Source organism: Lytechinus variegatus, chromosome 3 (genome assembly GCF_018143015.1).
Source record: "Lytechinus variegatus isolate NC3 chromosome 3, Lvar_3.0, whole genome shotgun sequence".
In the NCBI taxonomy this organism is placed as follows: Eukaryota; Metazoa; Echinodermata; class Echinoidea; order Temnopleuroida; family Toxopneustidae; genus Lytechinus; species Lytechinus variegatus.
This window is the reverse complement of record NC_054742.1, coordinates 4,321,468-4,337,156: the sequence shown is the minus strand read 5'-3', so window position 1 is coordinate 4,337,156 and position 15,689 is coordinate 4,321,468. Positions and strand designations below refer to the sequence as shown.

Below are 15,689 nucleotides of genomic sequence, written 5' to 3'. Positions count from 1 at the left end.
AAGACAAACATAATGGCCCGAATTCACGAAAAACCTAGCTCCTGGTTTTTGGTGGTTTAAACCCCCTCCTGGTTTAAACCCCGAGCTGGGTTTTTCATTTACGTTTCACGAAAGAGGTTTAAACCCCGAGGGGGTTTAAATGCGTCATAAAACGTCATGAAACGTCATATTTTTTAGTCTGCTCTTAGATGTGGTTTAAACCATGGTTTAATTTTACGAGCATGCGCACTTGAGGAGTTTGTGAAAAATCTGTGAAGCGAAGAAAATTTTTCTTGCGGTCCTGGACCTGACAAGTGGTCTTCTTGATTAGAAATTCGTAAGTATTCTTCTTTGAATTCGTAAAAAAAATTCCCGCTTTCCTTCTCTGGAATATATTGATACGTTTTAAGCAGTTATATGAAATTGGTAGTGTTGTTTTTCATGATTGCGAACGAGGTTTTGGTATTGACAAGTCCAGACGATGCACTTTATCGTCGCGTGTGTATTGCCACAGTCCCATCCGTGCAGATAAGTGTTGGGATATTTTGTCGCTGTGTTGTTGAATGAATTGAAGGTGCTCAGCCGCGGGCCGGGCTTAATAATTGTTTTATGAGCTTCACAAGGATATTTATATTATTATGCCATCTATATCTTAATTTGTCAATGTCAAGAAGAAAATGAAATATCTAAATCTACATAATTTTTGTACTATTTGGTGCATTTTAAGAGGAGAAACTCAGAGTCAGAAAGAATTTTTTTTTCAATTTGATTTTGAATTTGCCCTGACTAAACTTCGTAGGCCTACTAAAAAGCCTAAATAAGTAAATTGCATTTCAAATTCAAAATATACATTTGTAGATCGAGACCTACCTTTTTGCTTTCAGCACAGGCCAATTTTTGAGGCTGTAGGAATATTAAAGAGTTGATTACTCAAAATTTGGTCTAAAGTCTTTTCACTTGCAAATAGAGAAAATAGAGCCCCCCCCAAAAAAAAAACAGATTTAATTTAAGTCGTTAGGCCTAATTTTGAAAGGCATATTCCAGTTTCAAACAAATTATTACAATATTTTTTTTATTTATCATTCACAGTGTTTACTGTGAGATTTGCATTTAAAAAGTGATAAACCAATGAATATTTTTTTTTTAATGAAGAATTATCATTTTTTTTAATTTGACCACTGTTTCACAGAATTACATCGGCATCAGAGGTACCATACAGTGTAGGTCTCTATGGATTATCTCCATCTTCTTCACAGCTTTAAATTACTAAGAGGTATGATTATTAATTTGATTTACATTGTTTTGATTTGTTTAAAAGTATTATTGAAATGATTTAAGATATCGAACATGAAATATTTAGACTGAAGAAATGGCTTGAATGTAGTTTTTGTTAATCTCTGGAAGTAAATTAAGATTGTAGTAATTATGTTGGCAGATCAAATCTACATGCACATGTACAGTTTGGAATGATTATAAAGATCACAAAATAAAAGAATTAAAAATAATATTCAACTCTTCTGCATACAGCTACCTTTCCCAAGACATTGTGGGCTACATGATGCTAAAAATCCATCGAAATCGTACAAGGATGGGCCATCTCGAGATCAGTATCGACTGTCAAAAGAAACCGTCACCAATATGCTGGAAGCCGAAATGAAGAGGGACACACAGCTCAGAGGATAGATCAACTTCCTGTTTATTTGCAGGTGTTGACAACTCTCCATTTTTATGCAGTGGGTAAGTAATTTAATTTTTCATAAACGATTATTGAATGTTTCTTGGCACTGTTAAATCTAAATGACTGAGATTGTTTCTATAATTTTAGGACTCCAGATAAAGCTGATGACATGACAATATCTAGAAATCAGAGAAGGAGCACATAAATAAGAGTATCATTTCAGCAACAGTCAAGTACCTATGAATTGCATAATTTAAAAATTCCAAAACTACCACAGCAGTAGTGAGGCTCTGCTTTTACAACTGTTATGTCAGGTTAGAGTTATAAATTTTGCCATTAACCCGTGGTAGAGCTTCATGAGGTTCACCAAACTTGTACACAAAATTTTGAAATTTTGAGTATAAAATTATGCTAATTTATGCAAAATTTATTCATGCTAATTTATGCGAAATTCATAATCACAAAAAATGCTTCTGTATTTGTAGACCAATTTTGATTTTTTTTTTTAATCCGTCTGGTAGAGCTACATGTACATGCGGGTCCCCAAATTTCCACACAGACTTTTGAAATTTTGACTAGAAAATTATTTATGTTAATTTATGCAAAATTTATTCATATATCACAAAAAATGCTTGTGTCACTTCTCTATTAATTTCAATTCTGTTTCCTCAATTTATGTCACAAATATAATTCACTAGTGACGACTTGGCTGAAATTAAAAATTGATTGTACATTGTTCGGGTACTGTACAACCCAATTATTTTTTTTTTAACTTTAATCAAAAGATGTGCAAAACTTCAAGGTAAAAAGTCATTAAAGCATTGGGCAAAAAATTATTCAATAGTTGTTTTTGAAAGTCAGCACTGCTGCTATATTGAATCGCATAATGATGGCGAGACTGCCAAAGGCGTTCCACTTGTTAAAATATATTGGAGAAAATTGTATGATATTTGTACAAGATGAATATTCATTGTTTAACATCTGTATGTGCTTCAATGAAATGTTTTAAATTACCTCAAAACAATCACCTCACCCATCAACCATATGGTTTGTTTTTATTTTACAGGATCATTTTAAAAGATGCATGGTGATGAGGCAGCAATATAGCAGTCATCAATGTGTCAGAAGCTAAAGCAAGAAGGAAGAGGCAATACATGAAGATTCCTACAAGAGAAGTTGAAGCAACTCGGAGACAGTTCTATCTAACTGTTAGATTTCCAGGAGTGAAAGGTGCAATTGATGGGACACATGTCTACATCAAGAGCCGGGGGGGGGGGGGGGGGGGGGGGGATTGGGCCATATGCTTCTTATATACCCCTTCCAACTTCATGTGGAGAGGAATGCCTATAACAATGGCAAAAGCATTAAGAACATAGAAACACAGAGTTCATTCAAATTTATGAAGAATACTTTACTTCTTTATTTGTTAATAAATTGATTATTATAACCCTGTGATTCCTGCAGCTTAGCTTCAGCAACCTCTCTTTCTTTATTCAAAACGTCCATTCGTAGTTTGTGCTCCTTCAAGCTCATATCGTGTCTTTCAATCTCATTTCATGCTCTTTCAATCTCATATCATGTTCTTTCACTCTCATCTTGTACTCTTTATAAAGTCGAGACCATGTTTCTTCCATTGAACTTCAATTCTAATGGCATGCACTTCTACCAGCTCAAACTCTTCTGACAGATGATTCTTTTTTCCTTGAGATGGGTAATTCAAATTCCATTTTGCAGAACAAAGGTTTGTGGTATTGCTGCAGGGTTAAAATTCAATATTGAAATGCATTTAAGTACATAACATATAGTAACAGTACAGTTGTATAACACATACTATAAATCATGTTGTCAAAGATGTATGTTGTTTAACGTACTGGTAACTCTCTACTTGATAGGTTCAGCTTCTGACACCAATGTACATTGTGTTTTCTGATTGTTCTCGGAACCATAAATTGAATTTTTGAAAACATTAAAGACTTAATTATAAAAATTTCTTTAAAAACAGACAACAATGCAATGCATTCTTTTCAGAAGTATGCAATATTCAGTGCAAAGTTCATTGAATTGCTTGAATCTGGTAACATACATATATTGAAGCCCTTTTCATACTTCAAATGATTCACCCTCCCAGTTCAGTTTTATAAATCCCTCTTCACCTCTAAATACCTTACTACATATCTGTAGTATATTCAGATTATTTTGTGTGTACCAGTGTATTGTGCATCCAATTGATCTTGTAATTACATGTACTTGTACTTGATTTGGGGATCATGTTTCATTTGCTACAGTATTTAACATCTATTTCAACTACTTCTGATATATGAGTCTGGCCAAAAAATATTCTGGCAGAAAGGGTCAATGGAAAAGGGAAAAAAGGCATGGTAATTTTAATGATACTAAATTACCTTGAAGAGGAATGCGATTTCGAAGAAATTCCACCAGTCTGGGAATGTTTCCTTGATACCTCAGACAAATGAATTTGTAGAATTTGTCCTTGTTGTGAAAGAAATAGATGAACTTCTGTTCTTTTGCAGATTTATAAATATCAACAATGTGTCACATTCATCCCAGTTGGGAGGGTTTTATTATTTTGTTTCAAGGAAAGTGATGAATACTCTTGATAATGTAATTATATTATGATTTTGGAAGTATTTTGAGAGGTCCACTATGTGAGATAGTTTTTATTCAAAAAAGCTTCAACTGGACATGGAGTTTTCACATTTGCAATCATTATTTGTGTATTAATTGCAACAAGCATAAAAAAGAAGAATGACCTTTCATTTTGTGAGGATGCATTTCCTAATTTAAGAACTGTTTATTTCAATAGATTATCAAACATATTTTTGTTTCATAAAATATTTAAAAGATAAATGTTCTTTACACGGTTGATTTATTGAGATATGTCTTTCAGTCAATGATGGATTTGAAGTGGGGGGGGGGGGGGGGAGACAGGATGTTTGATTAGGTTTTATTTAAAGTTCTTATATGCAAGAGTATTTTCTAATCATGTATTACAATAAGGATTAAGAATGCAATTTTATAGTGCTTGCTTCAAAGGATTTTCACTAGTAGGAAAATTGTATTCTGCCCCCTTATATATATTATGGGGGGATGTCAGATATATTGTGAGAAATATTCACCCAGAATGGGAAAACGAAATCAGAGTAGATGCACTTGGTTGTTTGGGTGGTGTAACTTGAGGCAGTGCTGGATTTGAAGTTGCCGTATTCCATGGTTGAGGAAAATAAAGATGATAGTTTAATTCTGGTAATGCTTGATATTTATATAGATTTTCAACAAAATTAAATGCATAAATGATCTGAACTAACTTATTAACAGAATTTTGTATGTTCGAAAATGAATTAATTGGAGAATTAAATTAATAAAAAAAATCACTTCAAAAAACAAAATCTATTTTTAATTAATGTCAACACAGTTACAAAAAATAAGCGTGAAGGGAGTGAAGTCAAAGTAGATGCACTGGCTTTGCTAGGTGTTATTGGAACTTGATCTATACATGACCTGCAATGTATATAGATATATATATATATTTTTTTTTTTTTTGGGGGGGGAGAAACATTGTTCATTGGATTAATACATTACATGTACAGAGAATATTATATGCCTATAGAATGTCCACTCTAATGAATTTGACGTTTGAAAATATTTCCATTATATTTTTTTGCCAAGGTATTTTGTTGTACAATCATTAAGACAGGAAATAATTATATGCTTGAATATTGAAATTTTCATGATTTCTCTATGTACACCGCCTTGAAATATTGAAATAAAAAAATAGCTAACTTTAAAATATTTAAACTGCTTATGTAAGATGCTTCTTATTACAGGTTTTCTGTTGATGCATTTTTGAAAGAGCAAGGGGAGGGGGTGACAGAGAGAAACAGGTAGTAGGATGGTGAATGTGTGTGCAGTAGCGTACCTAGGATTTTCCACAGGAAGGGGGGCAAAATCGTCCGCAAAAAAATGACAAAAAGGGGTCTTCAATCACAAAAGGATTTCGTAGGTACCAGAAAAAAATGGACAAGCAAAAAAAAAACTTCTCGTCGGGGGGGGGGGGGGGGGGCAGGGATAGGTCCCTTGCATGGGTTGTGACTCGTCAGGGGGGGGGGGGCAGTCTGCCTCCCGTAGGTACGCTAGTGTGTGAGAGAGATATAGAAAGAAAATGAGCGGTAACAAGAGAAAGATTATGAGAACGAGAGAGAACACTTCATCACCTTCACTTCAATATTGTTTAACTATTGAGAAAAGTTTCAAATTGAAATGAGAAATAGAAATTGATATAATTTATTTTGATAAAAAAATATTCAGGAAATATATATGATAAACCTCTATTTTTTTTGGGGGGGGGAAATGAAATAAACTTCTAATTCTAGCTACAACTACCCCACCCCCAAAAAGGTTATCTTTCCAAAAGTCGGGTCATCTCGTCCCAAATATATGTTTTATTTCGATTTTGAATGATCTTGTATTTTTTACCATCATAAAAGAACTAAACTATTTTGAGTAGGGATTTCAGCCAATGTTTCAGTGATCCACAAATATTTATTTTTTATGCGTGCTAGAGTTATAGGATGCACTTTTGATTACCATTAACAAAATAAAGTCAAGATTTAGGGAATAAATCAGGGCGGTCTCAATTTTAAGAAAGGAAAATAAGCAAATTGGAGGATAAAGTTTACTTCAGAAAATTTTGGGGAGTGTTCTTTCTAGAATTTACATTTGAATTTAATTTTTTTGATATTTTTGGCGATGGAACTGGATTCAAAGGTCGTTTCGCAATTTTGATTATGACGTAAGAACAGCTGATCGACAATCTTTGTTATGATTGTTGTTTTTATACTGAAAAAGCATTAGAAGACCCATATATTTTTCGAATATTGGTTGCCGGACGACTGTACGGGCATGCGCGTTGTTAACTCTCAGCTCAGCCTCAACTAAACTTAGCGATCGAGATCGTAGACATGCAAAATCAACAGCTTATTTTCATATTAAATGCCGATTAACACCAAAAAGGTAAGTATTAAGAGAAAGCGATCTGATAAGATACTACTTAATCTTGAAACTGATGAAGTAATTATATTCATACTTCAAGTTTCATCGGGTAATCTTTATATTACATCTGTTTGTTGTCATTTTCTTTTCAGCCGAATTAAATTTATTCAATGATTAAAAACATGACATCGATGTTTACGGATGGGACCGACATGAGATTATCGTCGACGCGCAGACGACCGCAATGGTTGAGACAAATTTTCATTTTTATTGCATTTTGTGATGTATATAAAAATAGCGGATGTACAATACAATTCGACTCATCAAACAATGAATACGTTTTTAATGTACTTTCATTTCATGTAATCGATTGAGATTGCAAATTTCGGTATTTTATACCCCAGACTCTGGATTTTTCGAACCCTGTTTGCCGTGGTAGGCAAAGACGTAGCAGACAACATACGCTCTACTGAGCATGCTCAGAACCGTGGACTAAAATAAAACCATGGTTTAATTTTAAACCATGGACTAAAGAAACCATCGTTCGTGAAACAGAGAGGGGGTTTAAACCCTCTCGGGGTTTAAACCATGGACTAAAAAACCTAGGAGGGGGTTTAAACCCCCTCGGGGTTTAAACCTCCTTTGTGAATTCGGGCCAATAAAACATTATATAAGTATACAAAGTAACAAGGTGGCTGGTTAGAGGAGAAGGAACTGGATAAAGAAGATATGGAGGATGCACTGAAGAGAGTATTAAGTGGAGAGAGGGGGTGCGGGGTGAATCTTGTCATCCCCATAGTGTGGGACTAATATAATCAAATCATATGGAGGTCAGGCAAACGTCCGAGATTCCTTCCCGGCAGAACCTCACGCTTTGTAAATTCTTTCATGCCAGTTTCAATCCGTGCATTTTATAGCCATACTTGAAATTATGTTATCCCCCCTGACTTTATCTTACTTTCTTTTTTCTTTGCTTGTTGATTTGTATAATGATTAAAATATGTATCGTGTAATCTTCTGTGTATATCATGTAATATTTTAAATTATTATTCATACAGACAATTTTAGAGCCCAAATACAAGAGTTATTTTGCTGATGCACTCGACCCACTTAAAAAGTTTGTTGAACTCGCCTAATATTTTTTTCCGAGGTGACACAATATTGAAAATATTGGACGACTAGAAGGGGAATCCCCGAAGTTTGCGCGGGTCCTAAAGCTACATACGCACCACTCATCGCGAGCGCATGCAGTTTTCAATGGCAAATGCGCACTCCGTGTGTCGAACTGTGACTGCAGAGTGATGAACAATTCCTATTAAATTTTTTCTACAGAGGCTGCAGTAAATCTCTAAATGCAGAGAAAACTAACAACTGTTAGGAAGTTTGGAGTTATATTCGCTTTAATTTCATTTTATCCTATAATAATTTGAATATATTTTAGAAATTGAGGCACAGGAAATACTATTTTTTGGCATGATCAATCGAGTGCGTAGCTTTAGGACCCCTTCTACATCGGGCGGCAAAATGAAGAGATGTTCGAAAAACACGACGGGATTTTCGTATTAGTGAGTTTTGTGATATTTTCTACTTGGTTAATGATCTTTAGAATGTTTGCCACAAATTAGTGAAATATAATTTGTTGAAATATTAAAATTGGGACAGTTTTTATTGTTTGAAAACAAAGTGCATAGCTTTAGGTCCCCCCATCATACAGCAGAGTCAGAGTCTCAGGGCGGGAGGGTAAGTTAAAAATTCTCTGTATGAATAATAATCATAATACTGGATGTCCCATTTTTCGGTCAATACAAGGAAATATAGGACTCGCTTTGCAAAATATTGGACTCGTCTTCGACTCGTCCAATATTTATGCAAAGCTCGTCCAATATTTCCTTGTATTAACCTCAAGGCCATCCAATATTATATAATTATTATATGCGAACAAATTGAATTTCCATTTGTACTCGATTGCAATTGGACAGTAAAAATATCTGTGTCTGAATTAAAACATGGATTACTACTACAATTTTACAGAAATTGTAAAGACATACAGCTTAACCCTAAATAGACTGGGCTATTTCGACACCTAAGACGGGGAAGGGGGGGCTGATTCAGCCCCCCTTATGATCTTGGCCGTCGCCCGGGGGGGCCACTTACATTGACGAGTGGATACCATGCACGACCAAAAAAACTTGTAAAAAGGATGTCTTTTTCACGATAGGGCACGTTACGTACGTAACGTGATAAGGGTGTCAAAAACACAAAAATAATAAAAAAGGGTATCTATTTCGCTAGGAAAATTACGTGTTTAGGGTCGAATTTGCGGGGATGATAAAAAAATAAATAAAATGTTTTATAAAGGATGTCCTTTTTGCCCCAACACTTCGTGTTTAGAGTCCGATTTGCGCGAGGTGTAGAAGGTGGGGTCGTACTAAACCAAATAAGGTAAAGCTGACGACCGAAGGACCAGTAATAATAAAACATTCCTGTACTTGTTTAGGGGTTCATTTCAGGGAATATTTGCCAAGAGTGTCGTTTTGTTTCCAATACTTGTTAAGGGTAGGGTTTCACACGCCAATACTTGTTAAGGGGTGCATTTTCAGAATATGGAAATTACGTGTTTAGGGTGCTTTTCGAGACCCCATGGTCGCGCATGGTATCCACTCGTGCATGGAAGTGGCCCCTGGGGGCCGTCGATCACGCGATCGCGTCGAAACTTGGCATGCGCGTTACCCATGGCATAATCTACATAACTACAAGATCATATTCTGCGAAAAATGTCATTGCTATTTAATAATGCTAATTTATGCATAAAATCAAAATTTTGCTTTAATCAACTAAATAATGCCCCTAACATTCTAATTTTTAGTACACAAGACACTTTATATGAATCTGATCAAATGTACTTCCAAAAAATTTCAAAATCACATTAATCTTCTTATGTATTTTATTGTTTTCTAAATTTCTTATGTATTTCTCTGTTTTTCGACTTTCTGTTTTTTGTTTTTTCCAATGAAAATTGTCAGGGACTTTATTTGGACCATAAATATGACAGAATTCATTGATTTCAATCAGAAAAAAGGAAAAATAATGATACATTTATGAATTTTGGCTAAAAACTCTATTTGCATTGGATTTGTACACAAATTCACGTTTTTGTTGTCTGCATTTTGGGTCTGCATGCACTTACGAAATGTTGCGTAATTTCGGAACCGCATACCCGGGGGTCGCAAATTTGGTCTCAAAAGTTGTGCTAGACTTGAATGTAAAAAGTCAGTGATCTACGCGGTCAAAAATATTCGCGCGGCGGATTTATCATGAAAAATGTTAAGGGGGGGTTAATTCATTTAGTTATTTTCATACAGATGCATCAATCAATCTTTATTTCATGACCATATTCTCACCTCCTCTGCAACCTTTGTCTTATTCACAAGCCAACATAACCAGTGAGTACTTAACTCACCAACATCAAAACATCATTATTTAGCACACAAATCACCACTGACCTCATGATACTAATCAAACACACAGTCAAACCTGAACATAAACTGATAAAATATGGATGCACCGTCTTAGCTATACAATCTCAGACATATTCTATTATTTTCTTTGTCCTTACCTTAAGTAGTGTCTTGATATTGTTCCTAAGATCAAACACTTTGATGACATTGACCAGAGCAGAGAAGACTTTGACCGATGATCTCCAACGGTCAAAGGTCTCACCCTGGACATCAGGTGATTTCCTCATAGAAGGCTGTAATCGCTGGACGCAGGAAACTAACTCCTTCAACATAACATGGTAGTAACAGCTTAGGGTGTTCCTGAGAAGATGATAATTGTCAAATCAAACAGAGAGAGAGAGAGAAATGTAAGAATAAGCACAGATGGTGTATGAAGTAAACTTATTACAGTTAGATCTACAGAAAACACATCTATATGAGTTAAACAGCACAATTGATTAATTCAATCACACTGATTTAAAGTTTTTAACCAAATATTGCATAAAAGTTATAGACACAAAATCAAACCAATATAATTTCAATTCCAATGACACAGCCATTGTTGAAATCTATCTCATTTCCTATAAAAATTTCACCAGTGTGAAGCAGAATTAGTTGGGAACCAATGGATGTACCATACACACTAAGTAGTTGGTTTCATGGATCACATTGCTTCTTGCTTGAAAAAATAAATGTGGTAAAGTTTTATATCACATGCAATAAAAAAATATGATACTAATGGGACAAATTTCATAAACTGATCAATCTTTTTTACATGTATGCCCTTGTTTCTGCAATTTCACTTCATGTCACATTTTGCTATGGTCAATAACCATTTGATAGCATTATAACTTGTATGAAATGGAACTTCAAGAAGGTCCTACATATAGGGGTGGAATTTATGAAATGGGCAATGCATACAATTTTATAATGCATAATTGATCAAGCAAACCATTTAGAGGGAAAAGTATTAAGAAATGTTAGAAGTATTAAATGTATATCCTTACCTATTGAGGGTTGGGAAGAGAGCTGATGCTACGTTCTTATCTGATGGATCAAGTTCAGGTAATGCTTCTGTACATAGCATCTCAACAGATGATAAAGAATCTTCACTATGATGCAAGTAGATCCTAAATTCAAAACAAAAAAATCATTTATTAGAAAAACATAACATCTATACAACTAGGAGAGATGATAGATCATAATGAAAATGACAGAATTACATCATTCTCATAAAAGTTGTTTAAATAATAAAAAAAATGAGCGATTACTTAACCAATTACTGAGAAACTAAAATAAATTGGAAACATGTGGAGCCTCTCTGGCAGTTTCTTACAATATAGCAGCAGTGCTGACTTTGAAAATAATTATTTATTAAATAATTGTTCACAAAAAATACCATTCATATAATGATACAATACTACGTTCATTGACAATAAATGACATTGGACATAAAATACATGAATGAAAGGATTATATATTATATTAAAGGAACAATTGCCCGAAAATTACCAATTCTTTAAAAGAAAAAATAGCTCTATTTGACATGGTGAAAAATAATCCAGACTACTGCACCAATGGAAGATAAACTTTCAAGTTCTTGGAAATATTACAGGCAGATTCATAAATCATATTCCACTGAATGAAGCTACCCCCCCCCCCATATGAATGTGATGTTTACTTACTCAATAACTGTCTGAAGAAGCTCATTGTATTTGGCTCCTTTCTCTCGAACACCGTCTTCATCTAACCAATCTCTCTTCAACAAAGATTCAGCTAGGGTTGCTATGCAACAATACGAGGAGGAAATAGAATGAGAAAAAAAGTATACTGTCTATTGTAAATGGCTACTTGAAGAGTGTGCCTTATAAACCCATTGCAAAATTCAATCACACTTTCTAACCTCTGAATAGGCATTAATTTGCTACAAAATCAGAAGACATAGTATTTTCCATAGGATTGTGACATGAATTTAAAGGACAAGTCCACCCCAACAAAAACCTGATTTGAATAAAAAGAGAAAAATTCAACAAGCAAAACACTGAAAATTTCATCCAAATTGGATGTAAAATAAGTTATGGAATTTTAAAGTTTCGATTCATTTCACAAAACTGTTATATGCACATCTCGGTCGGTATGCAAATGAGGAACTGATGACATCACTCACTCACTATTTCTTTTGTATTTTATTATATGAAATATAAAATATTTTGATTTTCTCGTCATTGTCATGTGAAATGAAGTTTCATTCCTCCCTGAACACATGGAATTCTAACAATTTTAACATTTTGTGCTTCGGGCAAGGAGGTCCTAATCATCAAATTCGTAAAAATTGAAATATTGTATAATTCAAACAATAAAAAACAAAAGAAATAGTGAGTGACATCATCGACTCTCTCATTTGGATGTAACTGGCTCGTTCATATAACTATTTTCTTTCACTTTATATGTTTGTCATTTTGCCTCCGACGAAGATTCTGCTAGGATCGAAAGCTTAGGCCCCTTTTGACTCTCTATTTTCTTAAAAATAAGCGAAACTTTAAAATGTCATAACTTTCTAATTTTACATCCAATTTTGATGAATTTTTCAGCATTGTGCTTGTCTGATTTTTCTCTATTGATTCCAATCAACATTTTTCTGAGGTGGACTTGACCTTTTTGTGTCACAATTGGCTATCCATAGTTTGACTTAGACCAGTTTGAAATAACCAGTTTTCAGAGTACATGTCTATATTAGGCGGCTCGAGCTAAAGCCGGGTTAATAATCAAAATAACAATGCGCCTCGGAATAGAATATTTCTAGATAGATGGCACTATATAAATGCCTATTATTATTATTATTATTAGAGGCCAATGATTTTAAATATCTTTAATTTTTAATTTTGAAACTTAATTAATCCATAAACTAATTCTTTACTGATTCCTCAATGATGAAAAGAAATCATTCTGTAGATAAAAGTTTGAAATCTGATTTTCTTCCCATTGAGCACGAGAGCCTGTGATCAACTCTCAGCACTCACCCTTACTACATCCAACCATTTGTCTGATTTAGTAACCCAACCCTCTTACTATCCTACTCCTCTTGCTGTTCCTATGCCTTCCTTGACTGCCCCTCCTCAAACCACCCATCTCTAAACACATCTCTACCAACAATTAAACACCATCCATCACAATTGACAAAAATCCAGTCCATATCTATTTTACAGATATTTACTATTCATATTAAATACCTATTTTCTTGTTAGCAGCAGGTGTAGATCCTTTGTTGTTGATGCTAACCATGACTTTAAGGATAGTTACACCGATGGCAAGATTGGGTACAGTACCAGAGAAATTCTCTATGTAATGAGCAGCATGTCTACCAAAATCAGAAATAAAATAATACAAAGGGTCTAATTATGAACTTCATGTAAAATACATCATTATAATCAATTAAATAAAAAAATGCACTCTGAATCATAGTATTTTAAGTCATTAGTACAATAATCTTTTACATGACACAGATATTAATATCATCCTGTACGGATATGCTTTGCCATATGGCATTTTTTAAAAATAACTACTTCACAGGCATGTAGAAAAAAAAATACTACATGCATCACAAAGATTACGAATATTTGTTTCTATAAAGTCTTTATACTCACACCTTAGTCTCATATTTCTTTAAAATCTGCAATCATCATGTACTCTGAAATATCATCCAACTTCCACTAATCATAGAAATAGATTATAAAATCACACGGCCCGAATGGGATAGGAACAGACCTGGGATTGCATGACCAGTGCTCTATAAACCAAGCGTTCTAGGCTCCTGTCTAAGCAACGTAACATTCTCTCATTTAACCATTCTCTCGTTAAACTCAGTAAATACTTACTTAAGAGATTGAGTGAAGGTAAAGGAAGTCTTGCCAGCATCAGCAATACGAGAGCTGAGAGTAGCCATTGCTTCCTCAAAGATAGATTGATTTACTGATGACACAAAGCCACTCCTGATTGAAAAACAAAAAATTCATGTCATAGGATTTTACATGGGTCTCATTACAGACAAGATGTGCACATGCTTCACAAAGATATAAATCTGACTAAAATTCATACTTAAATTCTCAGTTGTATGTGGTAAATATTACTGCATTGATTGGATGGGATGGGTGCGACCGTGTTTTATTAATGAGATTGCATACCATAAGTAACGGTCTTTCAACCACACCTTTTTCTCGGCAGGATAGAAGCAAAAGTTGGGGGTGCGGTTTATCCACGGTGATAGGTCTGAGCCAGAAAAAACCAAGTCCATTTCCCCCTGAAGGTTATTCACAGGGAAATCGGTTTCGGTTATTTTATATCTATAGATAACATGATATTTTATGTCTGTTTTGATGACGAGACTAGAGAAAGGCTCAAGAAAATGATTAGCAGCCCGTCGTAACCCCTCCCGAACAGTTCACAACACATTAATCATGACCCTTAATCATGACATTGAGTCAAACACCTCCAGATTTCCAGTTTGAATAGGAAACAAAGCAATCATCACAATGTGACCCATTCTCTATAACATATATTGATTCAAGTCTTATGATTCAAGGTTTTTGATGAATTGTATGAGCTATTTAGTTTACCTTTATTTGTTACCTTTATCATTACACAATTCAAACTTGATCTCTTTCCAAATTGCCATATAAATCTGATATTTCAAAACTTCAAATTATCATTGATCCAAACATACACATCTAACCATGTGACAAAAAGTACAGATAACCCAAATCTTTGCTTCATTCATGATTTCATATACTACTGCTAACTTCATCATCATGATTGTTTTCATTTCATTTTGTCTCATATTATTTATTGATTTAACTATAAACACAAGTGGAATGCCTCTGGCCGTCTCACCTGCATCACGCGGTTCAATATAGCAGCAGTGCTGACTTTGAATACTACTCTAACTTGCACAAGATGTTCAGTGATACATGGTTACTCTTATGTCCACTTTTTATGAACTAGACCAATAAACTTACAGAGATATGATGGTTATTCAACAAAAAACCCCAACATGGCCAAAGTTCTTTGACCTTACATGACCTTTGACCTTGATCATGTGACCTGAAACTCGAACAGGATGTTCAGTGATACTTGATTACTCTTATGTACAAGTTTCATGAATCAGATCCATAAACTTTCAAAGTTATGATGGTAATTCAACAGATACACCCAATTCGGCCAAAGTTCATTGACCTTTGACCTTGGTCATGTGACCTGAAACGCGCACAGGATGTTCAGTGATACTTGATTACTCTAATGTCCAAGTTTAATGAACTAGACCAATAAACTTTCAAAGTTATGATGGTAATTCAACAGATACCCCCGATTCGGCCAAAGTTCATTGACCCTAAATGACCTTTGACCTTAATCATGAGACCTGAAACTTGCACAAAAATTTTCAGTGATGCTTGATTACTATTATGTCCAAGTTTCATGAATCAGATCCATAAACTTTCAAAGTTATGATGGGAATTCAACAGATATCCCCA

General features: G+C 34.4%; 1 protein-coding gene and 1 long non-coding RNA gene across 3 annotated transcripts in view; one reads left to right on the top strand and one right to left on the bottom strand.

The window, feature by feature from the left end:
• LOC121410029 (Fanconi anemia group D2 protein-like) overlaps window positions 1-15,689 on the bottom strand; it is a 61,431-nt gene that overhangs the window by 3,898 nt on the left and 41,844 nt on the right. For both annotated transcript variants that reach the window (XM_041601850.1, XM_041601849.1), the window contains exons 30-34: window positions 14,040-14,153; window positions 13,395-13,522; window positions 11,850-11,949; window positions 11,172-11,294; window positions 10,284-10,485 (exon numbers count right to left, since the gene is read on the bottom strand). In XM_041601850.1, coding sequence (XP_041457784.1) covers window positions 10,284-10,485; window positions 11,172-11,294; window positions 11,850-11,949; window positions 13,395-13,522; window positions 14,040-14,153 — 667 coding nt within the window. The remainder of the gene's footprint in view (window positions 1-10,283; window positions 10,486-11,171; window positions 11,295-11,849; window positions 11,950-13,394; window positions 13,523-14,039; window positions 14,154-15,689) is intronic.
• LOC121410031 lies at window positions 18-4,240 on the top strand. Its single transcript, XR_005969264.1, has 4 exons — window positions 18-316; window positions 1,169-1,252; window positions 1,507-1,716; window positions 2,724-4,240. It is a non-coding gene; the product is annotated as an uncharacterized LOC121410031 (long non-coding RNA).